The following is a 17527-nucleotide window of genomic DNA, read 5'->3' as shown; positions in this document are numbered from 1 at the left end:
GCCTGTGATTATATTGCCACATTTTGTCAGGGCCAAACTTGTCAGGGCAAAACTTGGGGGCTTCCCTCCCCACACACCAATTTGGCAGAATCAGTCCCACTCACAAATGGAACAAGGCTAGCTTACTACGTTTTGAAATAAGTGGTGCACATTACAAGACTCTTCAGTCCAGATTCTAAAATCAACCAACTACCCCAGTTAATTCAGATTCCAGAAATTCATTCAATGCCATGTGAATAAGTCCCACCCCCCAGCGGTAGGTTTAGACAAGGGTTTCCCAAACTTGGGTCTCCAGCTGTTTTTGGAACTAGAACTCCCATCATCCCTAAGCTAGCAGGACCAATAGATTTAATCAACCTTGGCCTCCTTACGACATTTGCCTAATCAGCGCAATGTTCAGAAGATATGATTAATCCTGGTTAATAAAAAAAAAAACCCCTCAAGTGGTCTATTTGTTGTTTAGTCATGTCCAAATCTTTTGACCCCATGGACCAGAGCACGCCAGGCACTCCTGTCTTCCACTGCCTCCCGCAGTTTGGTCAAACTCATGCTGGTAGCTTCAAGAACACTGTCCAACCATCTCGTCCTCTGTCGTCCCCTTCTCCTTGTGCCCTCCGTCTTTCCCAACATCAGGGTCTTTTCCAGGGAGTCTTCTCTTCTCAGGAGGTGGCCAAAGTACTGGAGCCTCAGCTTCACGATCTGTCCTTCCAGTGAGCACTCAGGGCTGATTTCTTCAGAATGGATAGGTTTGATTTTACAGTCCAGATAGATAGATTTATTTATTGCAGCCATTGGCCCATATCGAAAACAATACATCAAAATTTATCCATAAACAATACAATTTAAACAGTTCCAAGTTAAAACACCCATATAAAAGCAATTTTACTTCAGTTAAGTAAACACTATACACAATAAGCTCCCTCTATGTAAACCGCAATTCAAATCCATCAGATTTTGGGGGGGTATGTGTCTTAGTTCTGGCACTTACTGATGGTTCTTAAGTTTAGCTAAGCTGTCAGAGTCATACAGTGATCCATTTCTCCTCTTTTGAAATAAAACATTAATCAGGTATCTAGCGACTGCAAGGGATCTACTTGTATCTTCGTCGTTTAATAAGTATATTATGTGGGCTTCCTGAGGTCTGTCAGCAATTCTCGATAAATATGGGGCCAGAAACTTGGACCGTGAAGCCGAATGTAAAGGACAACAGAAGATTATATGATATAACGATTCTATAGATCCACTTTTACAGTCACAGAGGAGTGAGATCTGTCCGTTGGAGAGTCTGTTACCCAACACGTTTGATGGGAAAACATTGAATCTAGCCTTTATAAAGGCATACCTGTGCGTCACCGATCTTACAGTCCATGGGACTCTCAAGAGTCTCCTCCAGCACCATAATTCAAAAGCATCCATTCTTCGGCGATCAGCCTTCTTTATCGTCCAGCTCTCACTTCCATACATCACTACTGGGAAAACCATAGCTTTAACTATACGGACCTTTGTTGGCAAGGTGGTTTATATTTTTTAATACTATTTGTTGCAGAGATGACAGGGAAAAGGCGACAGTGGCATAACTGCATTGCGCGGCGACCAGCAGATGGAGATACTGATTCATTAGAAGGGACCACAGTTTAAATTCAGGGAATTGTAGCGGCTGGTTTCTCCTCGTATTATTCTGGGGGATTGTGAAAAAAGGGGGGCTGTAGATGCGCAATAAATTCTGGAGAGCAGCAAAATAAGAGTCTTTCTCCCCAGGCGAGCGCCTCTGGAATGGATGGCATAGGCGCAGCTGGAAAAGGGGTGTTGCTGGAGGGGGGGGGGCTTTACCCCTGACGCGGGGTCCGCATGGAGGCTTAGAGATCGTAGACCCATAGTGCTGCAAAGGGTTCCAAGGGTCATCTAGTCCAACCCACGGCGATCACAGCCCTGGAGCTGCTCCTGCTTTTGATCTGCGGAGAAATTTCCTTGCCTTTTCTTCCCACTTTTATCGAGGGTCTTTTTCCCTTTTTATTTGCTTTTTGGTTTGTCTAAAAACCCTCTTTTCCCCCATTTCACTACTTCTGACCTTTTAAAATTTCCGGTCCTTTTTTCCCTTCCATCATCATCATCAACAACAGCATCATCAAACCAGTAATTTTCTGCTTTTCCCCTTCTCTCCACTCCCCGCTCGTCGCCTGGTTTCCCCTCCTTTTCTCCAAGGGGCGCGGAGGTTGCGCGGCTTGGGGCGGGACCAGCGAAGGCGGGCGGGGCGGGGAGGAGGAGGGCGCTGGCCGGCCGCTCCCGCGGCTGCTCCGCCTGGCTAGCATGGCTTTCTCCGCGCCCGGCGCTTCCTCCGCGGGGCTCCGCACCCAGGACGCCTGGTCCCAGCAGGTAAGCGACGCCCTCCCTCTCCAAGCAGACCCCGCACCTCTTTGACTCCAGTCCTTCCTTCCTTCTCCCAGCCCAGGATCACCCTCGTTTTTTCCCACCAGAAGTCAGCCCCCCCACCCAATTTGCTTTCTGAGCAGAGAAAAGACCCCTTTCTGAGCAGAATGGGGAATTTTGCTCCTCAGACGAGTTATCCATGCCTTTTCCAATGGAGAAACCCACCGCTGCTTCGGGAGTCCCTTGTGCAGGTTCCTTGCGGCTCCCTGCAGCCTAATCAGGTTTCTAGTCCTCTGCGTGGAAAGACCCATCCTTCCTCCGCTTAGCTGCCCCTCCCTCTCCCTTCTGTGCTCAGGTTTGGCCATCCATGGCTACTGGTCCTAATGGCCAGGTGCTCTCGTCAGGATCAGAGGTATAATATACCTTCAGCAACAACAGCAGGCCCTCACAGTGGCGTAGCGTGGGGGGTGCAGGGGGGGGCCGGCCACACCGGGCGCAACATCTGGGGGTTAGGGTTAGGGGGCGCAAATCCACGGGTTAGGGGGCGCAAATTACTTGCCTTGCCCCGGGTGCTGACAACCCATGCTACGCCACTGCGCCCTCAGCTACACCGGCAATATACTCAGGTTGACGAAAACGTGCAACGGTTTGGAGGCTGTGGGCAGAATAAAGGTGCCCACCCAAACTCTTAAAATGGAAGAACTTCCAGGGAGCTTCGGGGGAGGGGGGGGAGATATGTATCCAGAACAAACTAGAGGAAATTGGGTGGCTAAGACAACTTTCCTCCTGCTAGATTTCCGCCGTGGAGTTTGCATTTTGTGGGATTCTCCATCAGAATTCTCCAATTTGCTTTGCAGGAAGGACTCTACGCAAACGTTAGTAGGATGACAATGAGTGCACATATCCTGTTTGAATTAAGAACTGCTTTGAGCCCTTAAATGCTTTTAAAAGTACAGTGGTACCTCGGGTTACATACGCTTCAGGTTACATACACTTCAGGTTACAGACTCTGCTAACCCAGAAATAGTGCTTCAGGTTAAGAACTTTGCTTCAGGATGAGAACAGAAATTGTGCTCCGGTGGTGCGGTGGCAGCAGGAGGCCCCATTAGCTAAAGTGGTGCTTCAGGTTAAGAACAGTTTCAGGTTAAGAACGAATTAAGTACTTGACCCGAGGTACCACTGTAAGGTGAATGCACAGCAGCTAGAAAGGTTCAAGCTATGCTTCAGTTAGCAGAACTTGGATTCGAGTCTAACTTCTGTTAACGAGGCAAATACAGAAGGTTGCATTTTTAAGTGTTGCTTTGTTTGTAAGCCTCCTGGGGCACATTTATCTATTGGCAGGCAGCCATGAAAATCTAAATAGTAATAAAAATGATAACTTACTCGGGGCATAACTATGGAACTCACTGCCACAGGATGCCCTGGCATTGTGCTGCCTGCTGGCTCTGATGTTTTTAAAAGTGGATTAGCCAAATGCATGAAGGATGGGGCCATGAGTAGGTTATTAGCTCAACGGAGCCTTCATTTCAAGGACATCAGAAGAGCCTGACAGCGACTCAGACCAAAGGAAGCCCATTTAATCCAAGTCCCATAGAGGCCAGCTGGATGCTCCAGTGGATATCCTGCAAGCGAGAACCTGAGATCAGTAGTCCTCTCCCTACTTGTGATGCTCACCAGGGGAATTCAGTTAGTTCCCAATGCTGGCATAATACATGACCATCATTGTCAGTCAGTGGCGTAGCGTGGGTTGTCAGCAAAGCAAGAAATTTGCGCCCCCTAATCCGTGGATTTGCGACCCCTAACCCGTGGATTTGCGCCCCCTAACCCTAACCCCCAGATGTTGTGCCCGGTGCGGCCGGCCCCCCCTGCACCCCCCACGCTACGCCACTGTTGTCAGTAGCCTTACGTTCCACAAATGCCTTTTAAAGCCATGCAGTTGGCTCCTTACCTCTCTCACCTTGACCTAGGCACTGTGATCCACGCGTCGGTCACCTCCAGACTTGATTATTGTAACTCACTCTACGTGGGGCTGCCCTTGAGACTGACCCAGAAACTCCAGTGGGTGCAGAATGCCGCGGCGAGACTCCTTACATGGTCCTCGCTGCAAGATCACATTCACCCGGTGCTATACCAGCTGCACTGGCTCCCGGTGGGGTACAGGATCAGGTTTAAGGTGCTGGTTTTAACCTTTAAAGCCGTATACGGCCTAGGACCCTCGTACCTACGGGACTGCCTCTCCTGGTATGTCCCCCAGAGGACCTTACGGTCTTCAAACAAAAACATCTTGGAGGTCCCAGGCCACAGAGAGGTTAGGCTGGCCTCAACCAGAGCCAGGGCTTTTTCGGCCGTGGCCCCGATCTGGTGGAACGCTCTGTCATGTCACAAGAGACTAGGGCCCTGCAGGACTTGACATCTTTCCGCAGGGCCTGCAAGACAGAGCTGTTCCACCAGGCCTTTGGCCAGGGCACAGCCTGACTCCCTCCTTTGGCAATCTTCACAGAACTCTAGCCCAATGGTTGCCATGAGTTTGATTTGAATTAATTTTATAATGAATGGTGATTTTTAGAATGATTTTAGAATGGTGTATTATTTTATTGTTGTTAGCCGCCCTGAGCCTGGCTTCGGCTGGGGAGGGCGGGATATAAATTAAATTTATTATTATTATTATTAATAATAATAATAATAATTATTATCCATTACAACGTCTTGCGGGAGCAAATTCCATAGTTACAGTTCTGTGCCGTGTGAAGAAGTCCCTTATTTATTGCATGTATTTCCCACCTTTTTCCTCCAAGGCAGTGGCGTAGCATGGGTTGTCAGCACCCGGGGCAAGTAATTTGTGCCCCCTAACCTGTGGATTTGCGCCCCCTAACCCTAACCCCCAGATGTTGCACCCGGTGCGACCGGCCCCCCTGCACCCCCCACGCTACGCCACTGCTCCAAGGAACTCAAGGCGGCATGCGTGGTCCTCCCTGTGACCACACTGGCTCTGAGTATATCCACATGTTCAGCCCCTGACCAAGTGCAACCCACAATGCATTGCTTTGCCAGCCTGGTTCCCTCTATACGTGCAGAACTACACCTGCCATCAGCACCAGTGTCATGTGGCCATGCATGCTGAGGCTGATGGGAGTTGTAGTCCAACACATCTCAATCTTCAAGTTGTTGAAGGCTGTATCATAGAATCATAGATCTGGAAGGGACTCTGGGCATCATACAGTCTAAGCAATGTAGGAATATGCAGCTGTCCCGTACGGGGATTGAACCTGCAGCCTTGGCCATACCAGCACCGACTGAGCTATCCCGTGGTCATGCAGGGATACATCTCATTTTTCTCTTCTCTCCAGATCTTTCCTGTCATCCACTGGATCCAAGCAGTCATGGCGACTTTGAGGTACTGCAAAGCTTCTTCTTTCTAAAGATGTAACCTGGGACTGATGGAGAGCCTCCTGCCAGAGGCTGGCCTCTCGTTTTAGGATAGCTCTGAAACTCTTTGAGGATTTGTTCTCTTCTCTTTTACTGGCCGTTGCTGATGTTCTTTATTTACTTCTTTTGAAAGCTTGTTGTGAGTCACCTCGAGTGTCAGAGAGGCAGAAGATGAACATTTTTGAATGAATGAAAGGAGTTTTGACAAATTAAAACATTTTCTCTGTCCCTGTTGGCCTTGAGGTGCATTTGTGCAAAGACCTCTATGCATGCTTTGGGTCTCTGCATTATCTTTGCGCCATTAACTTCAGCAAAAGTTGGCAGGTGCAGATTTTTTGCAGGATGGAGAGAAGCCTTCTCCTGTCTGCAGATCAAGCCGCTGCTAAAAGCACAGTAACGAGGCCTGGAAAAAATGTTGGCAGCCCTTTGCATATGCCAGTCCTTTTCATTCATTGTCTAAGGCAGTGGAAGCTGGAAGTAGCAAGGAATAGGCTGTGTGTGTGTGTGTGTGTGTGTGTGTGAGAGAGAGAGAGAGAGAGAGAGAGAGAGAGAGAGAGAGAGAGAAATGCAAAAGCAAGAGCTCAAGCGGTCATCAACTTCTTGTCCTGGAGATGCTCTTATGCCAGGGGTAGGCAACCTAAGGCCCATGGGCCACATGCGGCCCTCGGGGGTCGTTTAACTGGCCCCTGAGCTGCTCCTGAACCGAGCCGCCCGCTCAGTGAGTCCCCGCGTGCTGCCCTAAACCAGCGCGGCGCGGCGCAGGGACTTGCTTCTGCAGTGCCGGAAATGGCGTTTGCACCGACGCCGGAAATCATGTCTGCTGGAAATTGCAGGTGCACATGTGCGATCTGGTCCACGGATGGATCTCTGCTGGAGTGAACCAGCCCAGGCGAGGTAAACCTTGCCAACACCTGTCCTACACCCTTTAAGCAGAAATTCGGCAGATAAGCTTTCTCCATCATGCAGGCTCAATGATTCAGAAAGTGTCACCTACAGATTTTCTGATGGCCACCTGCTGTTCAAGGCATGAGAGCCCCACTAGAAGGAAAGTTGGCAACAGTGGTGGACCTTGGCATCTCAGATTTCAGTGGCACCCTGTGCAATGCCAAAAACTGACACGCACCCCCCCATGCACCTACTTTTTTCCCTCCGTTAAATGTCAGGTAACCTTCTGCTCATCCAAGCAACTCTTTGTTCCCACAGTGTAATAGGGTCCAGTTCGCTGATTGGTTATGCAATGCTCCAGAATACAGCCAGATCCCCCCAGGTAAGGGAATTTCTTTTAATGTTTTTTATTTTTATTGCTTAAAAAAAAAAAGAATTAAGCTCAATTGCACTTTATGTAAGCAGCTCAGAAGGGAGGGGCAGCAATTTCCATGAAGAATGTTTAAAAATTTCAAGGGCATTCTTCCCTCCTAGTTGCTAAAACAAATATTTCACTCCAGAGGCTGAATCATCATCTTGTTTCCTTTCAGAGCAGCAGTCTAGAGCCCTGTTATAAGCTGTGCAAGAGCAGAGCCCCTGGCAAGAGGTCATCTCCTCCATTGGCAATTAAGCGGCTGCTATTATTATTATTGAGGGATGCGGGTGGCGCTGTGGGTTAAACCACAGAGCCTAGGACTTGCCGATCGGAAGGTCGGCGGTTCGAATCCCCATGACGGGGTGAGCTCCCGTTGCTCGGTCCCTGCTCCTGCCAACCTAACAGTTTGAAAGCACGTCAAAGTGCAAGTAGATAAATAGGTACCACTCCAGCGGGAAGGTAAACGGCATTTCCGTGCACTGTTCTGGTTCGCCAGAAGCGACTTAGTCATGCTGGCCACATGACCCAGAAGCTGTATGCTGGCTCCCTCGGCCAATAAAGCGAGATGAGTGCCGCAACCCCAGAGTTGGTCATGACTGGACCTAATGGTCAGGGGTCCCTTTACCTTGTTATTATTATTTTCATCATCATCATTTGCATTTATATTCCCCTTTTTTATCCAAGGAGCTCAAAGTGGTGTGTATGGTTCTGCCCATCCCCACAACAACCTTGTGAGGTAGGCTAGGCTGAGAGGCAATGACTGGCCCCCAACATCACCCAGTGAGCTTCGCGGCAAGGAGACCAGGGTTCAAATACCCACTCAGCCATGAAGCTCAGTAGGGTGACCTGTCGCTGCCTCTCTCAGCTTAACCCGCCTCACAGGGCTGCTGTGGGGATTAAATAAGGAAAAGGACTGAGCAAACCACCTTGAGATCCCCGGAGAGAAAAAAAGATGGTTGTATAAATGCAATAATAGAAAAAAAGACAAAGCCTTTCACTGCAGGGAAACCTCTCCTGTTGACTTTCTGTCTGTCATGCCACCTCTGTGTGTCACACTATGGATGGGGACACACACGGTGAGCGAGGAAACCAGCAACTTTATTACAAACCTTGGAATTACAGCAAAAAAAAGGGGTTTTTCTTTCATTCTTCATCCTTGAAACATGACACATGGCTTCAAGGATGCGCCGGGTTCCCACAATCTCGGACCCTTCAGATGTGGGTGCATTTTTTAAATGTATATTTATATAATTCGAAATATTTATTGCATTTTTCAAATTTTGCATACATGCATGCTGTTGCTACAATCAGCATCTACATAGAAAAGAGCACATAGACACCATACATTTAAAGTGCTAGGGTACCACTTTAAAGAGTTGCGGCTTCCCCCAAAGAATTCTGGGAAGTGTAGTTTTTTTAAGGGTAGTGAGGGACCCATCACAAGTTTAACACTCAGTTCCCCTCCACAGGGAACTGTGGGAATTGTAACTTTGGGAGGGGAATAAGGGGGCCTCCTAACGACTCTCAGCACTTTTAACAAACTACAACTCCCAGAATTCTTTGGGGGGGACCATGGTTTTTTTAAAGCGGTATCATAGTGCTTTAAATGTATGGGGTGAATGTGGTCAAAGAGCAGGAAGACAACTTGGTGCATGTCAAATGTGAAGGAGCTCTTTTCGGGCCCCCGTGGTTACTATGCAGTTTAACAGTTTCCTTACCCCAACAGAGGGATTTCAAAGGATGCTTGTAGGATTGGAACTCGTGTCCAAAACTGCTTGGCTATGAAGGGAGGCGATGGATTCCTCTCCCAATGAGGGTCCTTCCCAGATTTAATGACCGTTCAAACTCTGTTTACAGGTTGGAACTTTATTTGCATCAGCCATAGCAATAAAACAACAATACGATATACAAAGGTTAAATATCTGCCGACCGAGAATCCATTTCCGGCCCCCGATAAAGTGGACTTCGGCCACAAAACCTTGTGCTGTAATAAATTGGTTAGCCTTTCATGAGTAGCAAGACTGCTTGCTGCCGAAGACTACCGTAATTCATGTAATCTTGAAATGCCACAGTTGTTCCTGCTAAAGAATGGAATTTTTAAACTTTATTTATAGTACTCACACACCATCATATCTTAACCAGAGTGACCACGAGGTCCTTTCTGGGAAGGCTGCGCATTTGTTTGTGAGAACCAGCTCAATGGGACAGATCTTATAGGTTCGTCAAATTTGATAGGTCAATAGCAGTATTTTAACTGAAGCCCAAAGGGCCGGTCCTATCATTAGGCAGAGTGAGGCCCCTGCCTCAGACAGCAGGTGCTGGGGGCAAGCAGCAGCACCTGGCTGTTCCTCCTGGCTGTTATCCTACTCACCAAGCTATTTCCCCTTGGTTGCCACCCAGGCTGTCCTGGACCCCCTAATCCAGTGGTGGCCAAGCTTGGCCCTCCAGCTGTTTTTGGACTACAACTCCCATCACCCCTAGCTAACGACGAGTGGTCAGGGATGATGGGAATTGTAGTCCCCAAACAGCTGGAGCGCCAGGTTTGGCCACCACTGCCCTAATCTAGCCTGCTGTCTCGAGGGGTCGGGAGCAGAAGATGCTACCCCATCATTGGCGATGAAGAAGCAGGATTCAACCGCTGGATTCAAACTCTGGAACTCCTTCCTGCAGCAGGAAGTGACAGCCACCAACTTGGCGGGCTTTAAAAGAGGACTATACATTCATATAGGGACGTGGGTGGCACTGTGGGTTAAACCACAAAGCCTAGGACTTGCCAATCAGAAGGTTGGCGGTTCAAATCCCCATGACAGGGTGAGCTCCCATTGCTCGGTCCCTGCTCCTGCCAACCTAGCAGTTTGAAAGCACATCAAAGTGCAAGTAGATAAATAGGTACCGCTCCGGCGGGAAGGTAAACGGTGTTTCTGTGCGCTGCTCTGGTTCGCCAGAAGCGGCTTAGTCATGCTGGCCACATGACCCGGAAGCTGTACACCGGCTCCCTCGGCCAATAAAGCGAGATGAGCGCCACAACCCCAGAGTCGGTCACGACTGGACCTAATGGTCAGGGGTCCCTTTACCTTTTTAGATACATTCATGGAGGAAGACAATGCCACAGCAGTGTAGTGTAGTGGTTAGAGTGTTGAAATGGGACCTGGGAAGGACCAGGGTTTGAATCCTGAACTCAGCAATGAAGCTCTGGGGGCAGCCACTGCCTCTCAGCCTAACCTGCTTCACGGGGTTGTCACGGGGATTAAATAAGATGGAGGCGAAGAAGCCATGGGCTCCACCTTGAGCGCCCTGGAGAAAAAGGTGAGTTGTGAATGCAGTAAATAAGGAAATAACAACCACTCCCTCTCCTTCTTCCCCAGGGACGGCCTTTGTTCTACTTGAGCCTCTTGGATCTCTTTCTGGGCATGAGCTGGCTGTTTGGGGCTCTCCTCTACAATGAAGAGGCCGCAACGTCCGCAAGCCAGGAGGCTTCTTGCTACAACCTACAAGCTACAGCAGAGGTAAGAAGGATGCCGGCACTTTGGCCTGTTTTGGGGATGGAGAGTGTGTTTTTTTGCCTGTGGTGCTAGCAGCAATAGGGAGCCAAGGTGCTGTAGTGGTTAGAGGGTTGGACTAGGACCTGGGAGAGACCACGTATAGAGACCCCTCATAGCCATGTTCCAGAGTCTACTTCATCTAGACAAAGTTCAAGATAACTTCAGACCCATTTAAAACAAATACAGTGGTACCTCGGGTTACAGACGCTTCAGTTTACAGACACTTCAGGTTACAGACTCTGCTAACCCAGAAATAGTACCTTGGCTTAAGAACTTTGCTTCAGGATGAGAACAGAAATCGTGCTTCGGCAGAAGCAGGAGGCCCTATTAGCTAAAGTGGTACCTCAGTTTAAGAACAATTTCAGGTTAAGTAAGGACCTCCAGAACGAATTAAGTACTTAACTCGAGGTACCACTGTAGATTACAGGTGGTCAAGCAGAAGGCCATTAGAGGCAGGGCCTTCTATAACGTGGCTCCATTTTCATGGAAAACACTCCGTAGAGAAGCCACTCTGGTCCCATCACTGTTAGCCTTCTGCTGTTTAGTAGGGATGTGGCTGTTGTCCCAGGAGGCTTTTGGGGTCCTAATTCTATACTAATTATGCTTGGTTACTTTTTCCTGCTTCTGCTACAGTTTTATTGGGTTGTTTGATGGGGTTTTGTAACTGTGGACTTACTACTGCTCTAAGAGGACTGGTCTTCCTTCCCCTATCCCATGTTGTTAGCCCCCATCAGGTTTTCCTGTTCCCCCAAAAATGCCGTATAAAAAAAAATATAATTGACATGATTTGAAGGCATCTGAAGGTCTGAGATGGTCTGCTGGAAATTGACCAGTGATCAAATGGTCAGTGGTCCACTGGTCCACCTTTGGAGAATCAGGACTTCCTTGGACAATCTTTACAAAAAGAAAGACAGTCGTCCAATTCTGAGACTGCCCTCGCTTTTCTAGTGCTTTGCAGACTTCGTATTGGGAATTTCTCCTTGCTTGCGCCAGCTGGAATGTGTGCTGGCTGGGTGCTGAGCTGTCACAAGAGGTGTGGTTTGGTAAACATGTCAGGCAGTCCTGAGAGGGCAGGGGTGGCTTCAAGGAGCTGAGCCAGCTTCTGAGTAGGCTCTCCTAGACCAGAGCTTTCGAAACTGTGCATCACAACACATTGGTGTGTTGGTGTGTCGCACGAATGTTCCCCACGCTCCTCCCGGGGCTGGAAAGGTGTTAGTTTAACCTCTGGCTTGCTAGTAAAACTGAATTACTGTGTTGTGAAATGATGCATGTCTTAAAAAATTGTCACCAACATGAAAAGTTTGGAAAGCTCTGGGTTGGAGGCAGAAGACAGTGGCCTCTTTGATTAAAACATACCTGCTTGCCCCAGAAACTTGCCGACCAGAGCAGTGGTTGTCGTAAGGCTGTGGGGTTGGTTGGATTTTGCCAAGTGTTTGTTGGAAGAAGCTAAACCAGGAAATTACCGTATTTTTTGCTCTATGAGACTCACTTTTTCCCTCGTAAAAGGGGGAAATGTGTGTGCGTCTTATGGAGCGAATGTAGGCTGTGCAGCTATCACAGAAGCCAGAACAGCAAGAGGTATTGCTGCTTTCACTGCACAGTGATCCCTCTTGCTGTTCTGGCTTCTGAGATTCAGAATATATTTTTTTCTTGTTTTCCTCCTCCAAAAACTAAGTGCGTCTTGTGGTCTGGTGCGTCTTATAAAGCGAAAAATACAGTAATCTGCCGAGCCCAGAATTGTCTGCTCTGACCGGGGTCGCAGGCAGCACTTGATAGGGGAATTGCAAAGGTCTCTTTTTTGCTTTGGGATAGAGCGAAACCATAACATGGGTCTGTGCCAATAGACTTTACCTGCACACTTCCTGGAACGAACATGCAGAACACTCTCTCAAGGGAAAGCAGTAACTGGTGTTCCTGTGCTGTGCTGATGTGTTTTGTGCCTTTGATCCCGGGGTCCAAAGTGCCTGTGATCCCAGTTTGGAAGCTAGAGCTAGAGCTAAATGCTAAATACCCACCTCACAATTGTGGGTGGTGGTGGTGGTGGGGTGTATTCAGAGCCGGTCAACCCAATATTTCAGCATCTGAACTTTCTCCAGGCCAGGGGTAGTAGGTTTGGTACCCTCCAGATGTGGCTGGGCTCCAGCTCCCTTCTGGCCATTGGCCCAGAAGAATGGGGGCTGGAGACCAACATCTGGAGAGCATCACATTGGCTACCCCTGCCCTAGATCCTAGGGAATCCTATTTATTAACATAAATAATAATAATTAATCTGTACAAACTATTGAGATTTCCAGCATATAATGCATTGGGGGGAGCACAATTTATTTATTTATTATCTATCACAGATAGCCATTCCCAGGGAAGAATACAGTTCAGGCCATACTGTTCATGATAGCTATACATCCTATACGCTTTTAAAATGTGGCTCTTTTGGGGAGCTGTTATTGGGTTGTTGTTCTTATTTTTATTATATAGAATGTGATTTTTATGTTGATCTTTTCTGTGAGCCGCCCTGAGACCTTCGGGTATAGGGTGGTTAATAATAATAATAATAACAGTAACAGCAACAACAATAATAATAATAATATAGGCAAAGATGAGTTTATCTTTAAGACCAGACTCATTTGTATACAGTGGTACCTCAGGTTACATACGCTTCAGGTTACAGACTCCGCTAACCCAGAAATATTGCTTCAGGTTAAGAACTTTGCTTCAGGATGAGAACAGAAATCGTGCTCTGGCGGCGCGGCGTCCTTGGGAGACCCCATTAGCTAAAGTGGTGCTTCAGGTTAAGAACAGTTTCAGGTTAAGAACGGACCTCCGGAACGAATTAAGTACTTAACCTGAGGTACCACTGTATTGCCCAAAACGCCACCATCTTGCATAACATGTGCCCAGTTTTCTTGTCATTTTTATGGCTCCTGTTATGAGTTATTTTCTCACTGCTAGGCAGTCTCCAGATATTCTTAAACTTTAAATCCAGGGATACTCCTGCTGGCCTTCTAGGTTTCAGAGAGCTGTTCTTTTTGAAGAGGGAGTGATGGTTAAAGTACTCTAGGAATAGTAGCTCTGGGAGGGGGGAAGGAATCACTTAACATCTATCAGTACCTGTCACAAACTACATTTCCCAGGTTTCCTTGGGGGAAGCTATGACTGTTTAAAGTGGTATCATAGTGTTTTCAGTGCATGGTGTGAATGTGGTCTGAATTCGGATGAACCTGGACTACTCCTTTGCAAGCCCTGCTGTAGGAGTCCCTGGTTAGAATCACTATATTCTTTCTTTTTAAATGACAGTGGCCTACTGGTTTTCCAAACCTTCAAGCTTATTGTTCCCCATGTATCATCAGTCATGCCAGGAAATCCGATCTTCCTGTTTCTGTGTTTTCATTTTTTCCATTTGCTGGCATGCAGCACATCTGGTCTTTCTGACATTTCCCCCGGTCCCTAGTTTGCTCTTGCCTTTAAGAGAGCATTTGAATTATTCTGAAGCTGTTTACACATCTGAAGGAAGTTGGAGCATCTTGCCTGTATACAAAAAATTGCCCACAGGCCTGTTTAAAAGCAAAATGCTGAATAAATATAGGCAGAGCGTTTAGCCAAACCACATTCCTGGGCTCTGCACCCAGAAGTTCGTCTTTGAGGCCCTTTGTAAACTGCCTCCCGCAATTGTTATGTGAAGGGTGCATATGTGTCTCAAATCAAGTTAAATCTGTATCTGTGTGTAATTTGTGTAGGTAATCTTGTAGAAGAATCTAGTTTGCCAAAGTGGGAAATAGGATACTGGATGCCTTTGGTCTGAGTCAGCAGGGTGCTCTCTTCTTAGGTTCAGAAAGTGGTCAAATGTAAAAAAAATGTTTGAGTAAAGCAAATACGTTCCCTTGAATTCAAAGTTAATGCATGTGTTGCTTTCAACTACCAAAGGGCACGTTTGTGGAGCAATCTAGCCAGCACTTGTTTGTAGCTCTTTGTTTAAATCAATTCCACCCCTAAAAGCTGAGCCATTTTGTTTGTTGTTATCTCCCAGCTTTTTGAGATATGTCTGCCATTTTCTCCCTCTCACCTCCACTCATCCTGTTAATAACTCCTGCATGAATAAAGCCTTTGAACTTCAGAAACTGTAAGCGATTATTCCCATCTAATTGACCCAAGCTGCAAGGTCTGCTAACAAATTTTGCCAGGAAATTAAAGGCAAGAGACAGCTTTCTCTCCAAGTTCTTTGCAGTACCTGCTGGACAGGCATGACTATGGCTCAAATTCTTGAAAGGGCACCGCCTTCCCTACAGGCCTTCTTGGGGGTTGTGATCAGCAGAGAGGGCCCTCTTGGCAGATTCATCACCCTAAGAAGTTCTCTGAGGTGTGTGTGTGGCGTTCTGGGGTCTAGCTCTAGATCCATATGAAGATCCTGCTGAATCAGGCCACTGGCCCATCTATTCCAGCATCTGGTTCTCACACTGGCCAACCAGATGCCTGTGGGGAACTACCATATTTTTCCATGTATTGGACGAGGTTTTTTGACTGAAAAATCATGCCAAAAAACTGGGGTCGTCCAATACACGGATAGTAGCATGGGGGGGGGGGAGGGAGAAGCAGCGCACTGTCAGCCATCCGGCGACGCCACACATGCAACCTACGTAGCAACGCCCCACCCTGGGTTTCATGACTGATCCCTAGCTAACAGGACCAGTGGTCAGGGATGATGGGAATTGTAGTTTCAAAACATCCGGAGGGCCGAGGTTGAGGAAGCCTGCTTTAAACCAGCAGTCAGGGTGGATTTGATTTAAATCAAATCAATTTAAATCACTAGTCTGTAAGACTTGATTTAAATCATTTTTTTACAGACTCATTCTTGCTGATATAATCTTAATATTTACAACCAGATGAAGTTTTCCTTTTTTGGAATAATAAATTTTCAGAGTAGTTTTTGCAGTTATATCAAAAATTACTGATTTGGTTATACTGTACAATTAGAAACACATAAACAGTGAATTATGAAATTATTGTGAGGTTTCATAAGTAAACTGTTTATAATTGGCCTTTATTGGAAGGAGAAAAATAATCATTTCCTTAACAACAACTTAAACAATTTATTTAACTAATACAGTAACATTATAGCATATATATCCATATTTGTTAACTGATGTGGTTAAGCGATTAAAAAACCACCTTAGACTGAGTTTTAGCACACGTGAAAAACTTAAATCAAATCCTTATTTCCTGATGAATAGTCTTTGGACTATAATGTAACTTAAATCTTTAGGAAGTTTTTTCCTCCAAAAGCATTTTATTTTTAAAATCCGATTTAAAGCAAAAAACAACTGATTGAAATAAAAAATCTGATTTAAACAAAAAAAAAATCCAAATTAAAATTTAAAAATCCAGTTTTTTTTTAAAAAAAAACTCATTGGTTTTTATCCACCCTGCCAGCAGTCTAACCACAACATCTTTTTCTGCATGCCACTGCAATATATTTACCAAACTCCAACAGAGCCACCCCTAAGCAACACTCCCGGCTTGCTGTCTCTGCTTGTTCCCATGTCCTCTCCAGTTGCCTGTCCAGAGTTGCCAAAGAACCATTTGTGTTTTTGAGAATCCTCTCATGACCCCATCAAAACGTGAATTCCATGCTCCACTGACATGCAACAAGGTCCTTGTGTGGCTGTTGTACCTGCTCCCCCGCCTCCACGCCCTCAATTAAATCCAAATGGCCTAGAAAGCTTTTAATAAAATTCCACTCCATTTGGCCAGCACAATGGATGGGAGGGAAGCAAAGCAGTTATAATGACTGGCGGGAAAAGGGCAGGACAAAAATATCAGAAGAGCCCCACTGTGTCAGACATAAACCGCATACACGCTGACCCCGTTTGGAGCACTAAAAGGAACTTTCAATCCAGAGCATCTCGTAGCCATCCGCATGCTGTTTTCAATCCAGATTGATTCTAGCTAGCAGTTCCTTGGTGCACTTTGGGAAACCCTCTCCCTGATTATCTTATCCATGCCTTTCAGTTCAGTTCAATTTGTTATTTCTACCCTGCCCATCAGGGACGCGGGTGGCGCTGTGGGTTAAACCACTGAGCCTAGGGCTTGCTGATCAGAAGGTCGGCGGTTCGAATCCCTGCCACGGGGTGAGCTCCAGTTGCTTGGTCCCTGCTCCTGCCAACCTAGCAGTTCGAAAGCATGTCAAAGTGCGAGTACATAATTAGGTACCACTCCGGCAGGAAGGTAAATGGCGTTTCCATGTGCTGCTCTGGTTCGCCAGAAGCGGCTTAGTCATGCTGGCCACATGACCCGGAAGCTGTACGCCGGCTCCCTCAGCCAATAAATCAAGATGAGCACTGCAACCCCAGAGTCGGTCACGACTGGATCTAATGGTCAGGGGTCCCTTTACCTTTTCCCTGCCCATCTGGCTGGGTTTCCCCAGCCACTCTGGGCGGCTCCCAACAAAAGACTAAAAAAAGATATAAAACACCAGTCATTAAAAACTTCCCTAAACAGGGCTGCCTTCAGATGTCTTCTAAAAGTCAGATAGTTGTTTATTTCCTTGACTTCTGGTGGGAGGGCATTCCACAGGGCCACCACCGAGAAGGCCCTCTGCCTGGTTCCCTGTAACCTCACTTCTCATAGGGAGGGAACCGCCAGAAGGCTCTCGGCGCTGGACCTCAGTGTCTGGGCTGAACGATGGAGGTGGAGACACTCCTTCAGGTATAATGGGCCGAGGCTGTTTAAGGCTTTAAAGGTCAGCACCAACACTTTGACTTGTGCTCAGAAACGTACTGGGAGCCAATGTAGATCTTTCAGGACCAGTGTTATGTGCCTTTTCCTCCCCACACTTGCCCTGCTTATAGAGAAGTTCTTAAGATCTTTCTCTCCTGTTGGAGAACAATTTGAAGACACC

The 17527-nt window shown here is 47.1% G+C and overlaps 1 protein-coding gene across 1 annotated transcript in view; it reads left to right on the top strand.

Annotated features, from left to right (window-relative positions):
- Nucleotides 1–2259: 2259 nt before the first annotated feature.
- The window catches only part of TMEM116 (transmembrane protein 116), a 37799-nt gene continuing 22531 nt past the window's right edge, over nt 2260–17527 (top strand). Inside the window, exons 1-4 of the mRNA XM_081923257.1 lie at nt 2260–2373; nt 5715–5761; nt 6997–7060; nt 10459–10599. Coding sequence (XP_081779383.1) covers nt 2308–2373; nt 5715–5761; nt 6997–7060; nt 10459–10599 — 318 coding nt within the window. The 5' untranslated portion in view covers nt 2260–2307. The remainder of the gene's footprint in view (nt 2374–5714; nt 5762–6996; nt 7061–10458; nt 10600–17527) is intronic.

Source organism: Podarcis melisellensis (assembly GCF_964234715.1).
Source record: "Podarcis melisellensis genome assembly, chromosome: 8".
Taxonomy (NCBI): domain Eukaryota; kingdom Metazoa; phylum Chordata; class Lepidosauria; order Squamata; family Lacertidae; genus Podarcis; species Podarcis melisellensis.
The sequence above is the reverse complement of the archived record's forward strand: the minus strand, read 5'-3'. Positions and strand labels throughout refer to the sequence as shown.